Source organism: Miscanthus floridulus, chromosome 16, assembly GCF_019320115.1.
Source record: "Miscanthus floridulus cultivar M001 chromosome 16, ASM1932011v1, whole genome shotgun sequence".
In the NCBI taxonomy this organism is placed as follows: Eukaryota; Viridiplantae; Streptophyta; class Magnoliopsida; order Poales; family Poaceae; genus Miscanthus; species Miscanthus floridulus.
In genome coordinates this window covers 68,016,166-68,043,828 of record NC_089595.1, presented here as the reverse complement: position 1 = coordinate 68,043,828, position 27,663 = coordinate 68,016,166, and the positions used below count along the sequence as shown (strand labels likewise).

At 39.5% G+C, this 27,663-nt stretch overlaps 1 protein-coding gene across 1 annotated transcript; it reads right to left on the bottom strand.

Moving 5' to 3' along the window:
- Positions 1–282: 282 nt before the first annotated feature.
- LOC136510123 (receptor-like cytoplasmic kinase 185) lies at positions 283–7,636 on the bottom strand. The gene is made up of 5 exons (XM_066504690.1): positions 7,277–7,636; positions 3,563–3,759; positions 3,231–3,420; positions 2,155–2,546; positions 283–1,420 (listed from the first exon to the last, which is right to left on the bottom strand). The coding sequence occupies exons 1-5, from the start codon at positions 7,380–7,382 to the stop codon at positions 881–883; spliced, it is 1,425 nt and encodes a 474-aa protein (XP_066360787.1). The 5' UTR covers positions 7,383–7,636; the 3' UTR covers positions 283–880.
- Between the last annotated feature and the right edge of the window lie 20,027 nt (positions 7,637–27,663).

Here is a 27,663-nt window from a genome sequence, read left to right as displayed (position 1 = left end):
ATATATATATAAGAAAATATTAATATTTATTATACATAATTAGTATCATTAGATGAATCGTTAAATATATTTTCATAATAAATTTATTTAGAGATACAAATGATGCTAATGTTTTCTACAAACCTAGTCAAACTTAGAAAAGTTTAACCAACACCAATCCATAGCGGCAAGTATCCTCTAGAAAAGATCATTGGAAGTGGATGGATATATCACCAGTTCTGATGCAATGAATCTAATGAATGAAAGTTTGGTGCACCAAAAAAAAAAAGGAGGAAAAACCAGTTTTCAAAACAGCATGCATAAGACATGATAAAAGGGGCACGACAGTTTTCTGGTGCAGAGAGCATAAAGGATGTGTTCTGACAACTCAACACAAAAATGTCACAAGACAGATGTATCAAACACAGGTGGACTGCTGTAACCCCAGTTACAAACCATTCAAGAAAAGAACATCACATTCCTCGACAATGGATGTGACTGCTGACACCCATCATGCAGCAACAGAAGATACCCACTGGGTGAGATCCTGTGCTCCCCAGTGCAGATTTTTGCCTTACCTCAACATTTTGAACCGAATGTTGTTATACACCGTGATGACAAAGGCTCATAGGCATGAAGATCACATTCATGAGGAATAGACGTCAGGAATGGGAGTTTTGATGGTGGTTGTGGTGGCAATGATATTTGTATGGAGAAGTTACGAAGCAGTGGCAATAGCCGGTGAAGGGAAAAGGGGAAAGCTCTATTCACAAAGACCAAGGGACCTAGATGTCCTGTTTGGTGCTAGCAAGGAACTCACCATTTTTTTCTGAATGATGAGTGGATGAACCTTTTGCTTCCGCGTTCTGCTCATACGTTCAATGCTGCTCTGAGAGTTTGGTTACTTTCTCCCTCTTGATTTTTCCCCAAATGTTTTGGCCTCTGCTATAGCACGCTGGCTTTCAGCAGTCCTAGGAGATCCCCTCTTCCTTCCTGCGTGAGCAGGACTACCCAATTGTGAACCTGACATATCCACATCATCCAAGCCAGACCGGCGACCAGAACCACTACCAGAGTTTGTCCTGCTAACCTCAGCTTCGTATTTTGATGCTGCGGTGGCTTCCCTTCTCAAATCTGGAGAATGGTGATTCGGTGAGCGGAGACGGCGTTGGTCATTTCTCCCTCCACCTCGGCTAACCCTCGGAGTAGATGAATTACTCCGATTATGTTGAACAGGCGCATTTGGATCATATGTCTGAGAAGCTAGGTATGACAGAGCAGTGACCACGTCACCTATAAAGGGGCGAGTAGCAGCCTGCTCTTGCAAACACATTGCAGCAACAGCTAAAGCTTGATACAGTCCCCTCATGGGGAAGCGGCCCTGAAGTAATGGATCAGCCATTTTAGGAAATTTTCTGCGGTCCTTGAATAGAGGACGAGCCTGCAAAAATAATCGACCATAAACCAGGTATCCAAACTTATAATTCAGAACATATATCCATAGTAATGTTTATATAAGAATAAGCAGCCTAAGAATATGCACAAGACATTTTTTGGCATAACTAATTCCAGGCATGATATTGCACCAACTGAATACTTTTATGGAGGAACTACTGATGCCACAAGCAGTCTATACCGTTTCAAAAATAATTTCATCAAGTATAGCAATGGTATCATGCTTTAGAATTCGGAGATAATGTTCAAGGAATGAAAAAAGAAAAGGAAATGGTTTATGAAGTAGCACAAGATAGAAGTCCAGCACCATAAATACTGATCACATGAAAGGGGGTTAAAAGAAATAGAACAATCAAACAATAGTGAAAGGGAAAACCATAGCAGAGTAGCTCAAAGCAACTGATTTGTTTGACTGCAACAATCTATGTGGCTTCCTAAAAACTCCTTGATTGGGCATTTGTTCTGCTGACTAAACAGGCTGCACTGACCTATTCTGTTTCTGTTTCTTGGAACTGTCTTATTGTTCAAGATCAGGAAAACAGTTTAATCCTATAGTAATTCTTTTGACAAAATCTTGCTGTATTTTTTATTAGATGCACTATTATATAATTGCATTCACTTTATCTCAAGAAATGCAATGGCTGTGTGACCTTTTCATTGGTAAACTGAAGGCAAATGATTAATTTTATGAAGAAAATTAAGTAGACAAAACAAACATACCCATGCAACTAGGTTTTGCTCTCCGTGGGGTCTTGTGTTGTCAATTGCTTTGCGGCCAGTAATCAGTTCAAGGAACACAACACCAAAACTATATACATCAGATTTAACTGTAAGCTGCCCTGTCATTGCATACTCTGGAGCACAGTAGCCATAAGTTCCCATAACACGTGTTGAAACATGAGTCTTGTCACCAACAGGGCCAAGTTTGGCCAGGCCAAAGTCTGATAGCTTCGGATGAAACCCTTCACCAAGTAGAATGTTTGAGGACTTGAAATCCCTGTAAATAACAGGAGGACTTGCCTTATCATGCAAGTACTCTAAGCCCTTGGCGGCACCAGCAGCAATCTTCATACGTGTATTCCAGTCCAGAGGTTCCTTTTCAGGTGGAATATCTAACATAAAAGTTAATTATATAATTAAATTTTATTCAGGAAAATTTTAACATATGAGAATTGTTAGACTATATAGATTGGGCTGTTAGTCTATCCTCTATAGGCCTAGTCGCCCAGGCCTATTGGCCTCACGGGTGTGATCTGTTGCCAGCCTTGCAGGCCCTGCACGATCTTCCCTGATGGATTACAAGTTGTATTAGGCAAAGATTACCATAGATTGGTTCTGTTTCCATGGGCCATCCTACGGCATCCTTGCCTATATATTTTGTAGCCTTGCTCCTCAATTAATCAATCTACAATTTCCCCTAGACATATTCTCTCACAAGAATAAATGTGTGAATATCTTTTTCAAGAAAAAATTAAGAGTTCCCACAAGTCATAATTAAAGGGAAATGAAAAAAAAAGTTTTTCATTCCTGGATGGTGATCAAAAGAAACTCTAAAACTGCAAAATTCCAAGTACTGAATGTTCAATAAGAAATAACATGGATACATGTCCATTCTCCTCCACAAAACAAAGCATCTCAAATGTAGAATGATGGATATTAGAACTGCCACTAAGTGATGCGATTATACCTAGGTCCATTTGGATTTCTCAAAGATCTGTTGATTGATGCTATTTAACAGAACTCTTTCAAGATAAGTGTGTCTTAGTAATAAATGTTGATAATTATAGCAAACTAACCATGCAAATGATCCTCAAGTGATCCCAATGGCATAAACTCATATACAAGAAGACGTTGGTCCCCATCAGCACAATATCCAATTAGGTTGACTAGGTTGTCATGGTGCAACAGACTAAGCATTAGAACCTCAACCAGAAACTCCCTGTTTCCTTGAAGGCCATTGCGATCAAGTTGCTTCACTGCAACAACCTGCATGGTGTAGTTTGGTTAAGAGTTACACTGAAGAAAAGGTATTCTCAGCTATGTGTCAACCAACCATATCGTAAAATACGAGAGGATCAATATAAGAAAAATGGAATTCAGAAGCATCAAAGCATTTTGAATCACAAACCTGCCCATTCTCCAACCGTCCTTTATAAACACGACCAAAACCACCCTCGCCCAATAAGCAATCTTGTCTGAAGTTCTTAGTGGCAGCTGCAAGTTCACGAAAAGTGAAAGTGTGTGCTGCAATATGTTGATTGTTCCCATCCCTCAGGATGACTGCATCCTTCTTAGAGTCTGGTCCACCCTGTGCTTTTGATTTATCTGAAGCACGGTTAAAGGGTTCAACATAAACAAGTTGAACTACAACCAAATATGCAAAGTTAAAGAAGTAAATGAAAACTAAAAGAAATTTAGTGCAACAAGACAGGTCATACATCAAGTATTTCAGAATAAGTTGATGCTAGAGCACTTAACACTTATCTTTACTAGCAAACATGCTCATGCATTGCTACGAGTAACGATCTTACGGTCAATATTTAGAAAATAGAATATATCATTGGATGATAATTTAGGACGCAGTATGCAAATCCAACCCAAGTTTATGGGGCTGATGACCCAGCCTTTGGTGAACCACATCTTTATTTGACTAATCCGACACATACATAAATTACATGTTTTAAAGGAAAAAAGGGGAAAAAAGACAATAAAATGAATAAAAAAGTCAACTTGGGCCACATCTTCCTGGTCCAGCACACTTTAACCTCAACCAGCACTCCCAGCCCTAATAACGTAAGTAAGAGACTCATGTGCTCAAGCACGCAGCGCAGCTTACTTTGATCCTTTCCCCTCGCAGATCTCTTCTTTCGTAAAAAACGCCATAGCAGCATCTTTTGTAAAAAACGCCCTAATAACATGGTGTGTTAGGCTGGAACACGCCGGCCGCGTCTGCATGCATGTGTGCGTAAGAGGTTTGCTGTTGGGTACATGGACTGTTCAACCAGTAAGCATTGATAGAATATGGCTTGTGTTTTGATTCTTCTGGATAGAATCATAGAAGGCATACAAAGGATAGTTTCTGAGCTTTGCAAGGAAACAACTTTAGTTCCAAGCTGTCATGGATGATAACGGAAAGACAGGGAACAACATGGCTGTTGATGTGCACAGTTCAAGAAGGCTTCTAGAAGCAACGGAAGAAGAAACCTTATTGCTTTTGATATTATTAGGTAGAGATATCTTAGTACCTTACAGTAATTTTTTTTCTCAATCGCTGCAGGAGAGCTGCGTGTCATTTCATTAAGATGGAAGAAAGAACACAGTACTCCCTCTGATTCCAAATGTAAGTCATTTAGGAAAGTGATACAGTCTCCAATGTGACACTTTGATTTGCGTTTTTGTGGTAATATATCATTCGAAATAGTGGAAGTTATATGGTATCTAGTAAAATCAAGTGGGCCATCTGCTGTTCAGATGCCCTATAGCGACGGTGACCTGGTGCTGGGTGAGAAACAGCTTGGGCTGGCCAAAAATACCATCATCCATTGATAAATTCCAGGTGCTATGCCTGAACAGAGGTGATGGGGATAGGAACAAGTCCTCATGTGTGATAGTATCTGGTGTGGGTTGGGCGTTGTGGAAAACAAGAAATGATCTAGTTTTCTCCAAAAAAATCCTTAAATCTCCTAAACAAGTGGCTTACAAATCTCTTGGCTTTCTAAACCAGTGGCAGACGCTGGCGAAGAAGGAAGACAGGGACAACACGGAGGAATTCCTGTTGAAGATGAAGGAAGGACTTTCAAGATGGTGAAATGTGCCTAGACAGGAATATGGTGTCAAACAGATATGATGAGGGTCTGGTGGCCAAAAGACATGAAGAAAAGGGAGGACAAAGGCAAGGCAGCTGTGGCTTAGCTGTTTCTTGTTCTCGTTTTGCTGTTCAGGATTGCTCTCTTGCTGTGGTTTCCTCCTTTTCTGTTTGCTTTTCGTTGTAGCGACCTACCTGTTTCTGTTAGTGTTTCTCTGGTTGGGTAGGGCTTGGTGTTGGCTTTTAGGTGGAGGTGGTCTTAAGTGGAGGTGAGTTTTAACTGGGCTTTGCACGTTCTTGCAAGCTGGTATCCCCAGCAAAACGTCTGTGATGCTTTCAATATAAGCAGGGCTAAATGCCTTTGGTCTAAAAAAATCTAATAAAATCAATCATATGTTGTCTATATAAGCAAGGCTTTGTTGTTGTTGTCTATCTATGTAATGCGCATGTATTGATGGGCCAAGTTAAAGAAATTTGACCACCTAAAATCCTAAAACAACTGACATTTGAAACCGGAAGGATTAAGTGATAAATAAAGGGAAACTTAAATCTACTGGTGAAATACATAGCAAACAAAGAAAATAAGTAAAACTGAAACTACTGATGCTAATCAATATCACATGATCATAGAGTGCAGGGACAAATCTAGGGGCTGGGGCAGACAGATATGTGCTCAATAATCATCATCAAACAAATTAGAGAAAATTTTCCAGAACTTCCACATTCCATAGAACCACACTACTTTGGGAGCTTCTCATAAACCTATGCCTCCTACAGTATCTCAGCACCTGGGCCCACTCGTCATTGTCACATTTTACCACTACTTTGTTTTACTCTGTTTTGCACTATGTGACGCTACGAGTTGGCTCAGGTGGTCAGGATAATGCAGGAGGGAAAAAGTGATAGTTTGTGGAAGGGGGGCCGAAATTAGTGGTAGTTTAGTCATGAGTCTGACTTTCTTTTCTTTTTCTGTGAACACACAGGGGAGTTGTGTAGCGTTGCATTTAACAGGAGAAGATAAACATACAACATACCAACCCAACCGGCCACCCCATTGTTCACAGAGTACGTTCGTGCGTGTTTTATAAAACAAGAAACGAGCTGACTTAAAATAAATCTGGCTTCAGTCTTCGCAATTAAGACAAGGATATGGAGTTAGGGATGCAAGGTCCACTTGTTGGGGTCACTGGGTTGACCAAAGCTTTCTAAAATGAACTAATACGGCATGCCATGTAATAACTAATTTAGATGGGGAGAGATGAACTAAAATGGCCCATTTGCGTCATCTATGTGGTGGTTTAATGAAATTTACTCAACAGATATTTGTCACTTCTTATCTGTAAAAGAACATATCTTTGACGAGCTTAAGCTCTACTACTCTGGTACTTCCAAGGCAATGGTCATGGCCCTTTTTTAGTTTAAGGGGTAATTATCCCAGCCACTTTATGAACAAAGGATGCACAAAACTCGCTACTTCATGAACAAAGGGTGCATAGAACTCTAATGGTTGTCCTCTAGGGCGTGTTTGGGACTACTCTACAAACTCTACTTCATTAACTCCACCGTGGAGCAGCTGCACAAAAAAAACATGGAGTTTGTGGAGCACCCCTTTAGATGCTCTCACAACTCCTACATTTTTTCCTCGAACCAAGTGCCTGGAGCTGAACCTGTTTGGCTAAAAAACATGGAACGGAGCTAAAAAAAAATGGAGTGGAGCTGTCCCAAACAGCGCCTAAAACTCCTGGAACAAGTTAAACTAACATCACTTCATCATATAGCCCAACATAAATACTAATTCCACAAATGATAAATGCCATTTGCTAAACGAAATATGAGAGATTAACTTCAGCTCTATCATATCTGAATCCAATAACATAAGTAGTTTAAGGACTGCCACAACAGTGAGTTTGCTCATTTGCTAATACTATCCACCCAAATCCCGGTTTAGCGCGCACCAGCCGGTCACGTCAGAAGAAATTACGGACCATTTCCCACCACAAACGCATCCAAGATCCAGCTTTTTCCCAGGAATCGCACCTGATTCGACCCGGGTGACGCGACGACTCGACGAACCGTCCTTCCGCGCACCGCCCTTCTTGGTCGCCCCCTCACCAGCCGACCCGAAGCACGGCAGGCAGCCCATCCAAGAGCCGCCCTTGCGAGAGGGGAAAAGAGCCAAGAAGCGAGCAGCGGAGGCCGACCCACCAGACGGAACGGGGATTCCTCCCCGATCTGGGGGCGGTGCCCCTCCCAAAATCCGATCTTTGAAAGACGCGGAGGAATTTGGATGGGATTTGGGAGCGGCGGGTCGGCGGGGAGCGGGAGCGGGAGCGGGCGCGGAGGCAAGGACAGCGAAGGCGTCCAAGGTCTTACTAAGGGCAAAAGTCAGCTCCAGACAGAGCAAGGGGAGAGATCCTTTGCGGAATTCAGTCCACGTACTCCCGTGCGAAACTTTTTAAATAAAATATACTATTTTAGCATAAGATTTTAGGGATAACTTGCCATATTTAAATAGACTAGGACTAGTTAGTTGTTAAGTTTAAAAATTAGCTAACTAATTGGTACTCCGTTTGATACTGAACTAATTATTGGGTTCTATAGACTAAAACTAGTTGTTAGACCTAATAGTTGGGTTCTATGAACTAATAAACTAACAACTACCTGAGGCTTTGGCTAAACTTTAGCCCACTTATTAGTCATTCTTTTTGGATCCTTAAGGACTAAAATTTAGCTAACTAATTGTTAGTCCAAGGGATTCAAACAGAACCTTATGAATAGACTAAATTCTTTAAGAACATCTTCAACAATATGAACTAGGATTAGCTCTAAGCTGATTAGGTTTAAAAAAAACTCTAATAAGTGAATAAATATAGAGAAGTAAGACCGCCACAAGTAGCCTTGAATATCTGGTGTGTGAGAGATATCATGGACATTGCAATGTTAAATTATAAATAATTAAAAAATAATTCAGCTAGCTCTAAAACTAGACCATTAGAGATACCTTAACAACAAAATTCTTTGACAAACTATCTCTTTTTGTTGGATCTCAAATTAACTTTACTCCGTGACTATTAGTATCTACATGTAATATATTGAGAGACTCTATATGTAATATTGAAGGCCGACACTTTTTCTTTGGTTAGGTGCATCACTTTCTCTATTACATTAGAGATTTAAACTATTGTGGTTGTCCTATCTCAAATATCATTATTAGTTTAGTAATATAGACATAAAAGAGTTCTAGATAATTTTATTAAGTGTATTGCGTGGAGAGTCCTATGTCTTAACGTATTGCTTGGTCTAAGGAGCCGAGAGAAGCATACAACGCACTACGCACCTTGCTACACGCTGCATACTGTTCTGTATGTTTCCCAAGACGCATAAATCAACGCCAAGCTCCTTGTTGCTACATATGTGCCAGATAACTCGGCGTGATTCATTAGGTGCACACTGATAGACGTGTGCTGAGACGTTGCTACAACAGAAGGCCAACATCCTTGCTCGTCATCAACGGCATCAAGAATGGATTTGGCACCCGCGATGATAATGCTAAACACAACATTGATCATGTCTCATGGTGAGCACACCAATATACAGTATTGGATTTGGCACTGACGACATGCAGGGCCCTCATGCTTCTCTTGTCCCTCTCAAATCCTCTCCTTAACGGCCTTTCCTTTCCATCATTACCTAAGTCATTTTTCGTCAAGGATCAACACACTTCTATGACCAATAGCTCGAGTTCATCACAACGTAACAAATATGACGCCCAATTTTTTACAAACAGATTTTCGTCACGAATTCGTCACAAAAATGTTCTTTATGATGAATACCGCTTCTACATTAGATGAAAGTTATTTGTCATGTATGTTCACATCCCTACTGGTGAACAAAGAGTTGTAACATCCCAGATATTAAGGAGCAATTAAAATTTTGATCATGAGCATCATCAACTATAATCACCAAGTATCAGGTCAATTATGCATTTCAAGTTTCAAAATATAGCCTTCATATGTTGCATTTGTGGTGTTTTATATGATACATGAAATGTTATTAGTAATAGTGATTAGGGTTCTTTGTGGCTTTATATATGTGAAATTGTTTAAACAATTAAAATTTTATTAAAATAAACTTTGTAGTGCATAGTGTGTACTTTAATGTGGGATCACAAGTTAATGATGTTTACAAGTCAAATATGTTTAAAATTGAGCCAAAGATTGGATTCAATGTTGAATTTCATACTTAGCAAAATTTTGCCTAAGTCCTAGAAATGCAGATATTGAGTTCAAATTTTGGTGAATTATTAAATAAATTTTCATAAATAAAACTTATCCAATTTTTGTTCCATTGATTGGTAGTATGTTTGGGCTTTGATATCATGCCATTAGTTGTCATATTTGTTTAGTCTTTAGCTGTTAATTAATTAGCCAGAGTTGCTAATCAAACCAGTTTTGCAAAACCCAAACTGAATTTCAGTTTACAATTTCAAAGTACCTGTTTCAAAACTCCAAAGTTTCAAAACCATCGATCTTTTGATGTTCATAATTTAACCAAAGTTGTAGATCTCTGTTTAGGGAACAACTTTGCTTAAGGGTGCTCATCACGTTTAGTAGAGAAATCGAGAGCAAGAGAGCGAAGAACAGCATGGTTTTAGTCGGTGAACAGTATCAACGGTGAGCTGCTCCGGTGCGTGCCTCACCGTCGGCTGTCGCCCTCGATTCACTGCCTTAGCGCGCGTAGAACACGCAGCTGTTTTGGTGGCAAAGCTCAAGCAGGAGCTAGCGACCTCAACGCCTCTCCCGCGCTCGATATAACGTGACGCTGTTGGCTGCCTCCTCCTTTTCCCTTTCGTGTCGCCACCGCCGTGCACTTTTGGCCCGTCGGTGAAATTCACCGCCACCACTGCACCTCCACCCAATTGCTCGCACCCGTAGCATCGCCTCGTCTTTGCGCATCGCCTAAGCCTACTCGCGTCAGCCCACTCCACCAAAATCACCCCCGGTGCCGGTAGCCGCCGCGACCATGTCACCATGGCCGCCGTGACCCCCTCCCCATGGCTAGTGTGTTCTGATGCATCTCCCTCCTCGTCTTTCGTTTTAGCCTTTCCTTGATGTCGTGGTCATGATCGGCCCTTTCGTTTTGACTATAGAGCACCGGACGCGTCGGAACGCCGCCGTGACATCGGTTCGCATCACTGCACGCGCCATCACCATCGACCATCTAGCTCTGCCTTGTCCCCGGTTCAACCAAGCAATGCATCAACATCGCGGTGAGCTGTTGATGCTGCCTGAACCCTTAGACTAACCTATACCATGTTGTAGCGGTCAGAGCACCACCGCGCCGCCGAGCTCTGCTCCACCGTGCCACCATGGCCACGGTCGAGCTCGAGTCTAATCCTAATTGGTCTAATCAATAGCATAGTGTTTACACCAAAATTTGGGAAGAATAACACGGGGACTTGAAGTTTTCAGGATTGTCTCATCAAGGAATCGATTAGATGTGAATCAGTATCAGCTGATTTAGATGTGATGTCAGAATCAGCTATTTTATGGATGACGTTAGCAGACGGTGTTAATGGACTATGCTTGAGTGGTGCCAGGAAGATGTGTCAGACTCTACAAATAAGGAAAATTGGGATCCAGGTTATTATTAAGTTAGGAAGTTTTCTTTTATTCCAAGAATTGTAATGAGTTGTATTTGAGTAGGATTCATATTTAGGTTCTAGGTATAAATATTAGACCCTAGTTATTGTAAAAAAAGATGAACACTCAATCAATACAATTGTTTCAGCTTTCGCCATCACATTAGGAGTAGGAGTATTATAGATCTCGGTGAGTTCTTCAGTAAATAGGGTTGCATTGACTAATCGATCTCCAGCTTGCTTGTGAGTACCATCACGACTTGTATTCTGCTTGTAAAGCTGTATCAGCTGATTGATCTTTTATGAGCCATAATATAAGATAGATATCGATCTGTATCATAGTTTGTAAGGCTGCATCAGCTGATTGATCTCTTATGAATCATAATATAGATCAAAGTTATCAATCTTGTGTTAAATAACTTGTTGTTTAATACAATATCACCAGTTATCGAATCTGCTAAGATTAGTAAGATTTTCCTTGTTGTTTTTGGTTGATTCATCAGTTATCGATCTTGCTATAATTAATGTTCTATTAATTATAACAAAATCACCCGATTGAAATAGAGATAGATCGGCATCATACCATCTTAATTGGTCGTCCTTTGATTTGGTCACGCTTCAAATCTTATAATTGATGGCTTAATTCCGCTAGATCGGCTGTTTTATTTCTATTCCAGTCAAACATAGTATGCATCCAAAGACATGTTTCAATCTTGAATAAACTCAGTAGTTAATGAGATCTAATCTAATGACACTACCATAGATGTATTGATCCGGTCGAACCTCACTGGTAAGACTTTAGATTAGAAATTATCGATTAGTGGTCTTATTCATGATCAAGATATGTACTCTGTTTGTTTGCTATGACTGTATCGACTATTTTAACCGATTTGCATATACTCTCACGCATATAGCAACTTTTCATGAATCTATCAATATATAGATGGTTTTATAGATTCTTTGGCTTTAGCTTGTTATCATTATCATAGCTGCATCGATCCGATCAAACCTCACTGTTGATGATAATAGATTAGATTCAAACTATTTGTAGATTTATTTATATTAGACAGTCGATTTGTTCGCATGTTATACTTTTTTCATCAAACTTATCGGCTCGACGCTTTATATCGATCATGTTCTATTTAACCGATGATGCTTTCTGATGTTCTATGAGCATTGGTTATTTTGATTCGTATCATTATCATTTAATATTAGCCGATAATCCTTGATTTAAAGATCTTCATTTTATGGATACACTGGATATCGACTATTTAGTCGATAGCCTCATTGAATCGGCTATCTAGCCATGCATTTGGAATTGTTTGGTGCAATACCGACATGTTCCACCTTAAATTACTGATAAAATTTTCTCTCCTTATCAATTGTAGATCAAATTGACTGGCACGTCGTTGGGTTTTTAGAATCGGTTGGTTCTGTGTTGAAGCTAAGCAGATCTCTGGTCTTGTTTCACTCAGATCTTCTGGCTTGCTGTGTGTTGATTATATCGCCATATTTTTGTGTCAACATACTTTTTGGCACGCCTAGTGGGACCACAATCGTCATGGCGGTTCACAACAACAAAAACATTCTTATGGTACCTTATGAAGACTTACCTGATGAGGATAAAGATGTTACTGGTAAGGCTATAGATGAGTTTCTGAATAAGTGTTTATTGCCATACACCAAAACACGTGATAATAAAGTTATTCAGAACTATCCACTACCGAAAGTTTTGATGCACGGACAGTCAGATACAGATGAAGCTGATGATAGGTGTTTCTTTGTAGAAGCTGTCAACAAATCTGTTCATGATGCAATGCTGAATTATAATATAGTTTTCTTGAATACATTCCACAATACCATAAAGGAGGTGTTTTATGGATTTCCACTTGATCAGGTTGGACCGACTTATTATAATATTCCACATCCATTGACTCAGGGGACTAATTAAGCCTGTACTAGCCATCAAGAAGCAACACTAGCTAAGAGTGATGATGCCTAGATAATTTAGAATTCGTCTGAGCAAATTCAGGGTGCTATTACTAATCAAATGCAATATAATCCTGGATCATCAGTATAGCATGTGCAACAACCAACATGGTAAGTTTAGAATCAGATAATTAATTTTGGTACATCAGGCCAAATACCACCGTCGGCTAAAAAATAGCACCATCAGTTCAAAGGATTCGTAGAGATATAGATCATAATGTTTTCAATTAGAGATTTTAAGCAGTAAATCGGCAAGGGGTTCGACAGATAGATATTCCATAAGGATATCATTATGGTTGAGATTATAATACACTCAATATGATTCCAAATCTAGGATACCAAGGTACTCAGAATTTCAATATGCAGATGGATCAGCAATTGCTAAGAAATTTAAACTAAAATGCTGATGAATTGTTGCTCAAAGTAACCGAAATGATAAAAAATTAGTTTGGTTTAAAACCAAAAGGGCAGACCTTTTTATACAAATGTCCGTATCCAGAGTGGTATAATTTAGTGGCCCTTCCTATGAATTACAGGCTTTTAGAATTTGCTAAGTTCACTGGTCAAGATAGCACACGTATAATAGAACATGTCAATCGATATCTTACTCAGTTGGGTGCAGCCTCTATTGAGGAAGCGCATTGAGTTCGTTTCTTCTCTTTGTCCCTGTTAGGACTAGCTTTCACTTGGTTTTCATCACTAGCGGTTAATTCTATTGCCAATTAGAGTGATTTTGAAAAGAAATTTCATACATATTTCTACACTAGGAAAGAAAGATCATAGATTTGACAACTATAAAGCAAAGAACTAATGATTAGCTAGCTATGTTGGTCGTTTGAGGAATGTTACTGACATGGAGAGAAAAGTTGCTTGGGCAAAAAATTGACAATTTAGGTCAATTGGCTCAATGGGTGGCAGCACTTAATAGCCAATTCTAGAATATACGCAGAGATACCCGAGTCCAAAAGAATGCTGCAATCGCTGATGCTTATAATCCATATTTAGTTGATGATGATGATGAAGAAGAGGAAATTGCCGCAGCTAAATGGAATTGGGGTAAAAAGATAATAATGGTTCCAAATCCTTGGGGAAAAGAAGTTGAAGAGAGTTATGATTTTGTTGTTATAAAAGCAGACAAACTTTTTGATTTCTTGCTTGAGAAGGGATATATTAAACTACCTGCCAATCATGTTATATTACCTCCCAATCAGTTGAAGAATAAGAAGTTCTGTATATACCATAACACTATTTCTCATACTAATAATGATTGCATGATTTTTCAATAGCATATTCAGAGGGCTATTCAACAAGGGAAGTTTAAACTTGATACAGCTTGGAAAATGAAAGTTGATGATAATCCTTTCCCAAAGGATCAGAATATGGTTGATGCTAAGTTGTTCAAAGGGAAAGCTTAAGTTTTAACATCAACCGAGGCAAGAGAAACTAGAACAGTTGATCCAAAGATGTAAATATCAGCTGATGAATATAGAGAAATTAAAAGGCGTCGTGACCAACGAAAGAGCCGATATGAGCATAGAGAAACATCAAGAGATGGTGCGATGAGAACATATGTTACATCTCAAATTCTATTGAATAAATGGCAATGGCAGAAGGAGAAAGATTATCAGCGCTGGTTAGAAGAGAAGAAATATCAATGTCAATAAGAAGAAGAGAGATATGAAAGAGAACAAGCTAAGTCACATTGGAATTGCCTTTTCTTCGGACATTATTGGAATGAAGGTTTAAGATTGACTACTAGAAATAATTGCCTAGAATGTAGCGAACAATATTGGGAGTTTAGGCAATCTCAAGTCAACCACCGGTATATTCATAATCGAATTGAATATCAACGTAATAATGTGGATCGGCGCTTAAAAAATAGAAGCATTCATGATCGGCTTAGAAAGCGAGTTGTTGATCAGAACTGGGCTGATTATGAAGAAGAAGATGATGAAGAGTATGTTTGGTAGGAAGGATAGTGTTGTCCAGGAGGTTTAATAAGAAGTCAGAAGAGAAGAGTACAACATCTAAGGAGCAGAGAATTAGAATAGGCTCAGAAATCTAGTAAATCGCAAGTATGGCATGCTAAACAAACAACCGATAAGGGTCAACCATCAGTTAATATTCCAATGGCTTTTCTTTTACCATCTAAATTTAAAGCTCCAATAGATTAAGAAGTTTATTCGGATTTTGATGAATCAGAGTATGAAGAGATGGAAGCCCGGTTAACATTGATACATCAAGCTATATTTGATAAACCAATTAAGCATCGGCATTTGAAGGCTTTATATGTGAAAGGTTTTGTCGATGGGAAGCCAATGAGTAAAATATTGGTTGATGGAGGTGTTTCTGTTAATCTGATGCCTTATACTACTTTTTGCAAGCTTGGTAAAGGACCTAAGATCTGATTGAGACTGACATGATGCTTAAGGATTTTGGGGGTAATGCATCCAAGACCAGGGGGCAATAAATATTGAATTGACAATTGGAAGCAAGACTTTGCTCACTACATTCTTTGTCATTGATGGAAAGGGTTCATACAATTTACTCCTTGGTCATGATTGGATTCATGCCAATTGTTGTGTACCATTGACTATGCATCAATGCTTGATTTAGTGGCATGGAGACAATGTTCTAGTTCATGCTGATGATTCTGTGAGTATAGCAACAACAGATCCAATGTATTGGGAACTATAAGATTTTGAGTATTTTTCTAGCAAGCAATGGGAAGGAGGCTTCATTAGGATCAATGATGTAGGCCAACAACTGATTCGAGCAGTCGACTCTGAAAGTTTGTTTTAATGGATAATTCAATAGATGGTACAGATGGTAAACTAGGACATGGCTTTACGTCGGCCGATGAGTTAGAAGAAATAGATATTGGTCCTAGAGATAGGCCTAGGCCAACGTATGTAAGTGCTAAGTTGGATACTGAGTATAAGAAAGAATTGATAGATTTGTTAAAGGAATTTAAAGATTGTTTTGCTTGGGAATATTATGAAATGCCTGGTTTAGATCGGTCAATTATTGAACATCGGTTGCCAATCAAATCTAGATATCGACCATTTAAACAAGCTCCAAGGAGATTTAATCCAAATGTTCTTGATGACATTAAGAAGGAGACTGAAAGACTACTATAAGTAAAATTTATCCGACCTTGCCGATATGCAAAGTGGATATCGAGTGTAGTTCCTATGTATAAGAAAAATGGAAAGTTGAGAGTTTGTATTGATTTTAGAGATTTGAACATGGCTACACCGATGGATGGTTATCCAATGCTAATAGCCGATATATTAGTAGATGCAGCGGCTAGACACATGGTAATTAGTTTTATGGATGGTAATGCAGGTTATAATCAAATTTTTATGGCTGAAGAAGACATAGCAAAAACAACATTTAGGTGCCCCAATGCAATTGGCTTATTTGTATGGGTTGTAATGACTTTTGGATTGAAGAATGCTAGTATAATTTATCAGAGAGCAATGAATTATATTTTCCATAAGTTGATTGGCAAGATAAATAAAATCTATATTGATGATGTAGTGGTGAAATCCAAAGGGTACAAAGAACATCTGGTTAATCTGCGAGAGACTTTGGAGTGCACAAGAAAATATGGTTTAAAGATGAATCCTAATAAGTGTGCCTTTGGAGTGTCAGCTAGATAATTTTTGGGTTTTATGGTCCATGAGAGAGGAATTGAGATTGATCAGAAAAGTATGAAAGCAATTGATGAGGCAGTACCTCCAACTAATAAAACAGATTTACAATCTCTGCTTGGTAAGATTAATTTCATCACAAGATTTATTTCAAATATGTCAAAAAGGATTATGTCGTTTTCTCCTTTGTTGAAGTTGAAAAATGATCAAGAATTTAAATGGGGTGATGTACAACAAAAAGCATTTGAGAAGATAAAAGAGTATATGAAATCTCCACCTGTGTTGGTTCCTCCTTAGCAAGGTAAGTCTTTTAAGTTGTACGTGTCGGCCGATAGTCAAACGATTGGATCAACCTTGATGCAAGAGTTTGAAGGAAAGGAATAGGTTGTTTTGTATTTAAGTAGAAGACTTTTGGATCAAAAAATAAGACATTCTCCTATTGAAAAGTTATGCTTATGCTTTTATTTCTCCTACACTAAGTTACAACATTATTTATTATCGGCTGAGTGTACAGTTGTGTCTAAAGCTGATGTGATCAAACACATGTTGTCAATGCTGATATTAAATGGGAGAATGGAAAAGTGGATTCTTGCATTATCAGAATTTGATTTGAGGTATGAATCGGCTAAAGCGATCAAAGGGCAAGCAATGGACAATTTTATTACTCAACATCATAAACCAAGCATCGGTTATGTAGAACCTATGCCTTGGACATTATTCTTTGATGGATCATTGTGCAAGCAAGGGGGTTGCATTGGTATTGTTATTATTTCACCTTGGAGGGCAACTTTTGAGTTTTCCTTTCAAACCAAACCAATGACCACCCATAATCAAGCAGAATATGAAGCTATTCTTAAGGGACTTCAACTTCTTCAGGAAGTAAAGGCCGAGTCAATTGAAATATTTGGAGATTCATAGATGGTTATTAATCAGTTGATCAGCCTATATGAATGTAAAGATGATACTCTGAGGGGTTACCATGATGAATGTCGAAAGTTACTTGAGGGGTTTCCTCTTACTTCTCTTTAGCATATTCCAAGAGCACAGAATCAAGAGGTCAATTGGTTAGCTCAAAGTGCGTCAGGTTATCGAGTGTTCCAAGAAATCTTAAGTAGTGAAACCTTGGCTAATGATTGGAGAGTTGAAATAGCCGATTACCTCAAGAATCCATCATAGAAAGTTACTAGAAAATTAAGATATAAATCGACTAAATATATTTTGTTAGATAATTAGTTGTATTACAAAACAGTCGATGGGGTTTTGCTTAAATGTTTAAGTTAAGAAGAAGCAAGAGTATTGATGGGGGAAGTACATGAAGGAATATGTAGAGCTCATCAATCAGCTTATAAAATGAAATGTGTTATTCGCATGTCTGGATATTTTTGGCCAACAATATTAGAAGATTGTTTTGAATATTACAAGGGGTGTTAGGATTGTTAGCGTTTTGGTAATGTTTAGAAATCGTCTGCATCAGCTATGAACCCAATAATTAAGCCATGGCCATTCCGAGGCCGGGGAATTGATTTGATTGGCCAGATTTTTCCACCTTCAAGTAGAGGTTACAAGTTTGTATTGGTAGCAACAGATTATTTTACTAAGTGGGTTGAGGCGATTCCTTTGAAAACAGTAACTTCAAAGAATATGGTTGATTTTGTCTAGGAGCATATTGTTTATCATTTTGGGATTCCTCAAACCATTACTACTGATCAAGGGACAATGTTCACATCAGAGGAACTTAGAGATTTTGCTGCCAGTATGGGAATTAAATTACTAAATTCTTCTCCTTATTATGCTCAAGCTAATGGCAAAGCAGAGGCATCCAATCAAAATTTGATTAAGTTAATTAAGAATATAATTGAAGAGCAACCAAGAAAGTGGCACTTGACACTTAATGAAGCATTATGGGCATATAGGATGGCTTGCCATGGATCGATTAAATCATCACCTTATGAGTTAGTATATGGGCATAATGCAATTCTTACTTGGAAGATTCAAACTGGATCAAGATGTGTTACATTGCAAAATGATTTGACAGCCGAAGTTTATAAAAACCTTATGATGGATGATTTGGAGGACTTAAGTTATCATCGGCTGCGCGCTCTTGAAAATATTGAGGCCAATAAATTAAGAGTTGCAAGGCATTATAATAAAAAGGTCAAGAACAAACCATTTTGTGAAGGAGAGTTAGTTTGGAAAGTAAGATTGCCGATTGGGTTTAAAGACAACAGGTTTGGCAAATGGTCGCCTAATTGGGAAGGTCCTTATCAGATTAAACGTTGAGAAAAAGGAACGAAGGGAGAAGAGGAGTAAGAGGAGACCTAGGGCTTGCGCCGCCGTTGACATGCCGTTCTTCTCCGGAATCCAACCACGATCCTATCGCAGCGACGAGGATGACCGGGAGGTGAAGAAGAAAGGAGTGAATCGCCTAGGGTTTGTCGGCGTGCTTGCTGCGGTTTCTCTTGGTAAGACATCAAACCTTTATCCCCTTGTTTGGACCAAGTTCCATGGATCAAATCATCTTTTTAAGTGGAGTTTAGATGGAGTAATTCCCGGAGTTAATCTCGCCCAGGTTCGGAAACCCCATCAGATTAGGCAGTTTCTGTTCATTGCTGTTTTAGGTCATTTTATTGGCCTCAATAATTTTTGCCACTAGGGACAAAGTTGTAGAGGAATTCGTTATCTTTCTTTTGACGCCAAGATTACCCCCATAGCCTCCGTATTCTTGGAGATATGATCATGTGAAGTAGGCTGTTTTCCAGTGACGAGTTTCTGGACAGCTTTAGATCTAATCCGTTTTGGCCTTTTTACTGGAAGAATTTGAACTTGGTATCTAAATGAAAGTTGTAGAGTTTTTCTTTGTCTTTCCATATTGTTAGAGAACACGTTATTTGGACGAGTATGTCTCCAGTTATGATTTTTATAACTTTGCTGTCCTGTTTTGACTGACAGAAAAGTTCAGTTAACTTAAGTCAATGTTTATGCTATCTTGGAGACCTCTAATGCCAAATATTATAATACCAAAGTTGTACATAAATGAGTTTTCTATCATCTGGGAGATTTTAGTAATTTATTAATGTATGGTTTTTTGTCTATGAAAAAGAGAAGGGACAGTGCTGCTGTCACAATCGGTAGCGAGATGGTAGATGTTTTAAACGGGGGTTTGGGACGCTTTAATTGTCTAATTTGTTATTTGTTTCGATTGTACGATGGTGTTAGTACTGAGATGTTCTTATGAGCAGGTGGTGCACCTTTGGATCATGCTTAGCTCTCACTTTTGATCTTCGGTGAAGGCAAGTAAACGTGACGATGTGGTTCACATGCTTTAGCTTGGTTGTTTGAATTGCCTCCACTTAATTTTTAGTATCTCGCACTAGACATTTAATCAAAATTTGAAGTTACCTTGAAGTATATGGATTTAGATCTTTTGGCTTTGTTATTGAATTATGAAGTACATGAATTACTCACAATGCAACATTTGCATTTGCACTCTTCCCGTTGATATGCATTTGAAGAAACCGTAGCCAAATTGGTGTGGTAAGTACCGGTACAGTAACGCACATTGATGAGCTTTGTGGTTGCAGCCCTCACTCCCTCTTGTTGGGACGTGTGGGTAGAAGTGAAGTCATGCATTGCACTGCATCATTCACATATGCATTGCATGGCATCATTCGCATTTGCATTGCACTGCATCATTCACATATGTATTGCATGGCATCATTCGCATTTGCATTGCATTGCATCATTCGCATTTGCATTGCATTGCATCATTGACCTTTGTACTTTTAATATATTTATATTACAGTTCTATGAAACAATGGATGTATCTACTATCATGTTTTAAATTTGATATTTAATCAACTATGATTTGAATAACTCAGTTAAGGCAGTTTGCTTGCTGAGGTTTTCCATAAACCTCACACGTTGTTTTCCCCTCAGGTGTTTGAGCCTGGAAGATGCATGCTTGGGACAGGAGTAGCAACACGTGTGCACGTCATCTTGGAGTCAAATAATCTGTGGGACACATGTGTTGTAATAATAATAATATGTAACCATGGTTTAGTTGGTTCAAACTATATGCTTCATGTTGGATCTGGTTTTGGTTGGATGAGTTATGACAATTTAGTGATCAGTAAAGATATTTTATAGTTGATCTTTATAATTATTGTTGCTTCCGCATACTCTAATGTTGGGTTGTTTTCTTTGTGCTGAACTATGGTAATTCTCCAGAAGATTTTTGTTGTCTTTTCTTCTGGGGTGTTACAAGTTGATAATTGAGTTTCACTAGCATTGAAATCAACCAAGTATAGATTCTCATATCTAAAGCCTTTGAAGATCAAATTAGAGCCATCTACACTTATGATATCTACATCAACTACTCCAAATGTGCACTTGAATCCAAGATCACACAATTGAGCCACAAATAGCAAATTGAAGTTCAAGCTCTCAACTAGCAACACATTGGATATGCTCAAGTCATTGGATATTGCAATCTTACCAAGCCCTTTGACTTTACCTTTGCCATTATCACCAAATGTAAAACTATCATAACCATTGCTATCATTGGTGTTGATTGAGTTGAACATTCTTGTATAATCGGTCATTGTTGACTCTCGTGGAGGCACTTAGAGACAAAATCCACAGGCACATGGGTATCGAAGTAGTTTTCACCCAAAATATTATTGAGTATTGTATCCACGGGGAAATGTGTGTGTTGTCTAACAATTAGTTTGTCCAGGGATAGCAATCAAGGTTTAAGGTATGAGTAGAGAGGATTCCTATGGTTATGACCCTATGCAAAGCAAGGCTTATGATTCTAGTGTTCACTTCAGGACGTCGCTTAGAGGGTAAAGCACAACTAATAGATAACTCTACCCACACGACTATGGTCCTACTAATTTAAGAACCTGCTCAATTTAGTGTGGACTACAAAGGATAGACAGGGCTGTCACCTCCTGCTGCTACCACACAACTAAGAAACAGGGAGCAAACATAGGTAGCCGATAGCCTAAGCACCACGCTTATGCTAACGATTACTACTCTAATCCAGATTGTTCATTGTGGGATTAATTCATCTTTTTTATTTTTTACCACAGTCAGGCCCCCTTTCTTTTGTACAACTTGTACTGGGCTTACCCACTCACTATATTGCACGGGATGTATTATCCCTGCACGCAAAAGTTTCAAAACCTCTTTCTTAACTTCTCTCATCGCATTGTTAAGCCTACATTGGGGCTCCCTAGAAGGTGGATATGCTAGATCTATGGGAATGCAATGGGTGCAAAGGGCAGGACTAATCCCCTTGAGGTCTTTGAGTGAGTAACTGAAGGCAGAGCGATGCTTTTTTAAAATAGTAGGGAGCCGAAGGGTCTCGTCCTGAGAGAGTTTATCGCTAATAATCATAGGTGACTCCCTATTGTTGTTTAGAAAAGCGGATTTCAAACCTGAATGAAGGGGTTTGAGCACAATGGGGGTTTTGGTGGCTCTTGAGTTTCATCCAAATGGAAAGGATCTCACGGTTCTTCTTCATCTTGGATGAACTCCTAGGCGTCATCTTTGAGATGTTTGTCAAAAACTTCTAGGAGAGAAGCTTCCATAATCTCCTCTATTGGATCTTGCTCGGGACTCAACTCCGTCTTAACATGAATGAGTGAGTAATGGCAATAGAAAGGTTTAGGCTTTTCCCGAGTCTTATATTTATTCTCCCCTTTCTTCCTTCATGTGGAAGTCTCTCTATTGGATGCCCTATCAAAAGATAGAACTCCCAAAAATAAAAAACATAAAAACTAAGATACACCTTGGTTTCATCTACTTTGATAGGGATGAGGTGAAAAATTCCTTCACTAGGAAGGATTTACCCTGAGAGACTTTTTAAGAGTTTGGTTGTTGGAGTTATTTGCATATTTCCATAAAGTGTATGTGCAAAAGATTTAGATATAAGATTTACTCCTTCCACCGGATTATAAAAAGCATCGAAGGAGATTTTACGAATCTTAAAACGAATGGAGATAGAGCGAGAATCTAAATGAATGACTTCTAGAGAAAGCTTGGATTCTCTCAACCACTCATTGCTTATGATCATTGTCAACTCCTTCACAGTCTTTTTAAGGAACTTCACTTTAGTTGGGTCAGGAAGACGATAGTTGGGTGCTAACGGTGCTAAAAATTTCCTTATTGCATAATAATTCAAGGTGTTTCCAAAGTCCTAGAAGATCTCATCCTCGAATTCAAAGACATTTTCCAAAGGCAAAATTTCTTCCTCCTTTGGTGGTTCAAGAACTTAGAGGATAGTTGAGGCTTCAAGTGGAGTAGTTAAAGGTTTAGGCTCGACTATCAAAGGTTCTTCCTCAGGAGTTTTCTCCACTATGTCATCTGGGCCATCGTCATGAACGCTGGTGTAGGGGGTGTTTTCTAAGATTTTTCTAAGGATGTTTCTCCCTTCACTAGCAGAGCAATGTAAGAAGGCACCTCCAGAAGCTGTATCAAGAAGCTGTGCAGTCTCCCCACTAAGACCCATATAAAAGTGTTATAAAAGCATAGGGTCTTGAATGGAAAGGTTAGGGCCAGAATTGACTAGGTCATTAAAACGTGCCCACGCCGCACCAAGAGATTCTTTTTCTTTCAATTTAAAAGATAGAGCCTCTATTCGAAGGCTAACCACTCTAAAGATGAGAAAGAAAGATAAGCAAAAGCTAGAGCATAAGGCTTCCCAATATCTTTGTACACTCCCTATGGTTTGGGTATACTAGTGTTTAGCTCTTCCTATCAAAGAGAACAGAAATAGCTTCCACTTTAAGGTTTCATGTGACATGCTCGTGATATGCAAGCATACACAAATTTTCTCAAACTCTCATAGGTGGATATATGGGTTTTCATCGCCTTCTCCTAAGAATGATTGTTCCTAGACCATATTTATTAAACACGGACGCAACTCATAGCTAGGTGTAAGGATAGGTTTCAAAGATTTCGGTGGCTCTAGTTGTGCGCCCGTGGGAGCAATGAATTATTTGATAGGCATGATGTTATCCATGCTTAAAGATAAATAAAAGATATAAGGACAAACCTAGTTCAACAAAAATCACAGCAACCATTTTCTCGGCAAAGGCACTAGAAAACTTGTTGACACCTGTGGAGGCACACAGAGACAAAATCTACAAGCGCACAGGTATCGAAGTAGTTTTCACCCGGAGTATTATCAAGTATCGTATCCACGGGGGAACGTGTGTGTTGTCTAACAATTAGTTTGTCTAGGGATAGCAATCAAGGTTTAAGGTATGAATAGAGAGGATTCCTATGGTTATGACCCTATGCAAAGCAAGGCTTATGATTCTAGTATTCACTTTGGGACGCCGCTTAGACGATAAAGCACCACTAATAGATAACTCTACCGACACGACTATGGTCCTACTAATTTAAGAACCTGCTCAACTCGGTATGGACTACAAATGATAGACGGGGCTATCATCTCTCGCTGCTACCACACAACTAAGAAATAGGGAGCAAACACCTTGATGGTTTTCTGGACAAACCCTGCTGAAAACGCAGATTCACCAAAACTCATGGAATTTATTAGTTTAAACCCTAGACCTATGTTTGGTAATGGAATTAAGTATATATGCAGGTTATATTGATGGTTTATGATTGATGTTAATGACCGTTAATAGTCATGAGTTGAGTGCACCTACTATCAAGAACCCAATGCCTTCCTTCGGCTTTGTAATTGACCTACAAAAGATGATCAATTTTTAGGTACCTAAACTTGCTTGGGTCCTTGAAGGTTAGTGACTAAGCTTTTTGGTACCCAAATGGCTTTTTTCTTTGAGCCCACAATTGGAGTACCAACAAACTTAGCATGCACCCCATTAACCCCCTTGGTGAGCAAATAACAAGAATCAAACTTAATTGAGGATACATTTGGTTGCTTATTCTTGTTCTTGCAATATTGTTCTACATGCCCAAGTTGTTTGCATCTATTGCAAAACCGACCATTGTTCTTCATAAAACTAGTTTTGTGAGGAGCGAAGGCCACCTTGCCTTTCTTGAGGGTATAGCCCAATCTCTCTTTGTTGAGAGAAAACCTTTGGCTACCCAAGCTATTTAGCAAGCGGGCCTCACCACCATAGGCATTGCCTAAGGCGTGAGTGAGCTCATTGTCCTCCTTCTTCGAGGTCTCATTCTCAACCATAAGTGAGGTATCACAAGTAAAACCATCACTCATAGATGAGGTGGAAGTGGATGATGAGCTACATGAAGGGTTAGCGGGAGCAACAACAATAGGCTTATAGAATGATTCATCAATTATGTCACATGTTAAGCCTTTGTCACATGTTACAATATACTCCTTCTCATTTTTCTCAACAAGAGTGGAATGAGCCTTTTCAAGCTTCTTGTGAGCTTTGCCAAGCTTCTCATGAGCTTCCTCTAGCCTCTCATGAGATGCATTGAGCTCATCAAAGGCTTGCTTAAGGGCTTTTAGTTTCTTATGCAAGTCTTTGCATTCCTTTCTTTTAATGTCAAAATGTTCTTTAGCATCTTCCAATATGTCAATTAGTTCATCTTTAGTGGGTTCATCATCATCATCACTTTCACTCTCATTATCATGTTCCTCATCACATCCATCATCACAAGTTTGTACCTTAGTGGCCTTATCCATGAAGCAAGTTGATTGAGTGTCGAAGAGAGAAGGCTTCTCATTAATGGCAATGCTTGCAAGAGCCTTCTTCTCGGTGGTCTTGTCATCATCACTATCATCATCACTTGAGGAAGCATCACTATCCCAAGTGACCACATATGAACCACCCTTCTTATTCTTCTTGAAGGTCATCTTGTCCTTCTTCTCCTTCTTCTTCTTCTTCTTGTCTTTCTTCTTGCCCTTCTTGTCATCATCTTTATTCTCACTATTGTAGGGGCATTGGGTAACTATATGATCCTTGCTACCACACTTGAAGCACCTCCTTGCTTCATCCTTGTTCCTTGATGATGACTTCTTATTTCTTGCATGATAACTCTTCTTCACCATGAATTTGCCAAATCTCTTCACAAAGAGAGCCATCTTCTCATCATCAAACTCATCAAAGCTTGAGTCTTCATCTTTAGTTGATGAATCTTGCTTTGCCTTACCCTTGGATGATGTGGCCTTGAATGCCACACTCTTCTTCTTCTCATCCTTCTTCTCATATTTCTTCTCCTTCTCTTCCTTCTCATCATCATCTCTATAAGTGTCATTGGTCATCACATCTCCCAATACTTGGTTTGGTGTCATGGTGTCCAAACCACTCCTCACTAGAATAGTGACCAATGTGCCAAATCTTGATGGTAAGTATCTCAAGAACTTGTGGGAGAAGTTGTTGTCCTTCACCTCTTCTCTAAGTGCTTTGAGATAATTGACAAGCACATGAAGCCTATGTAATATCTCTGTCACACTCTCATCATCCTTCATCTTGAAGGTAGCAAACTTCTCCTTGAGGATATATGCCTTGGCACCCTTCACCACTTGTGTGCCCTCAAATGACTCCTCCAACTTCTTCCATGCCTCATGAGCCATCTCAATGTTCTTAATTTGCTCAAATGTTCTCTCATCCAATGCATCATGAATAGCACTAAGAGCAATATCATTGTTTTAGAGAAGCAGTTCTTCGGTCAGGTGGAGGGAGCTTTCGAATTTGCTACCTCAATCTTGGTCTCCATCACCTTCCACACCTTTTTATTGATTGACTTGATATATGTTGTCATATTAGCCTTCCAATAAGGATAATTGGAGCCATCAAATTAGGTGGCTTCTTGGTGTTGTTGATTTGAGCCATTTTGACACCGAAGGCTGTTAAGCCTCAAATGGTGACCACTGCTGAAATACCACTTGAAAGGTCCTAATGGCTAGAGGTGGGTGAATAGCCTATAAAAATTTCTACAACAACACATAAGCCAAGTGATTAGACAATTATGAAGCGAAGCGAGTGTTGTGCTAGCCAACTCAAAATCTAAGCCTCCTATCCACAATTCTAGTTATCTAAAACCTCAATAACACACAACAGGCTACGTCACTACCACTAAGTTAGTGAGCTCTCAAAGACTAACTAAAGAGCCTCACTAACCATTAGACAAGACACAAGCTAGCTATTGGGATTATAACCCCGGCGTGTCTCATGGCACTAATTAGTTAGCACGCTGGGTGGCCCATGACACGCCAGCCAGCGAAGGCCCGAACTATCAAGGCCAGCTAAGCCAAGCAAACCAAGTCAGATGCTAAGGCCAGGGTCAGCCGTGACCCCTTCCTTATGCCTTAGCCGCATGATGCTTGAATGGCACATGACCTCTCCCTCATCACATCCCTTGGGAAGAACGAGGAGAGGTCAAGCCTGGCCATGCACGCCTTTTCTAACAAGAACAAGCATGCCACACTGACCCCGCAAGGGCTAAGAGGACAACAATCACCTCGGTCTAGTTAGATGCCAACCTTACACCATGCAGATCAGACAAGACAACACCATCCTAGGGTGGTGACAATAGGTATGATGACCACCAACCAGATACAGCCCAACAAGATGTATGTACGACCACACCCACTATGGGATGGGATCAACAATGAAGGCTTTTACTTAAAGGCCATCAGATTGACATGGAACCATGACCCTAGTGATTGGGGTCGTGGCCCTTAGCTCCTCAAGACAACTAGGAGATCAATGACCAAGGGGCAGCTATGTACAACACCTCATGAAACCAGGAAATGATGATGAAGGCCACGTTAGAGACCATATCGCACAAGACGGCTGGCGATCCACCACCATGCCTACAGTGCTGCCATGGCCAGCATAATAAGCACCATGCTACACCACGCTATGACTTGGCCACAGGACCATGACAACAACCACGCCTAGACATGCACCTCAAGATGGCGTAGCTTGCAAGCCAAGTGAGCTAGGACTTCCCTCAGGCTCATGACCCTTCGATCAGGAGAATCTCCTCCATTGTATGTGCCCTAGCCCCAAACTCTATATAAGGATAGCTAGGGCACCCATCTCAATTGATTCTGAATCCTCTACCACTTCATTCATTCACCATAGTAGTAGAGTTCCTAGAGCTTCCCTTTTGGTAGCCCATCGCATAGCTTAAGTTCTTCTACCTCTTTGACCATTCTTGCACCC

What these genes read in the sequence shown, in the direction of transcription:
- LOC136510123 (XM_066504690.1), bottom strand. Translation starts at nt 7,382, where the DNA reads ATGGGCTGCCTGCCGTGCTTCGGGTCGGCTGGTGAGGGGGCGACCAAG. An exon ending in CGTCACCCGGGTCGAATCAG is followed by an intron (nt 3,760 to 7,276) that starts GTGCGATTCCTG and finishes ACCGTGCTTCAG; the next exon opens with ATAAATCAAAAGCACAGGGT. An exon ending in GACGGTTGGAGAATGGGCAG is followed by an intron (nt 3,421 to 3,562) that starts GTTTGTGATTCA and finishes TACACCATGCAG; the next exon opens with GTTGTTGCAGTGAAGCAACT.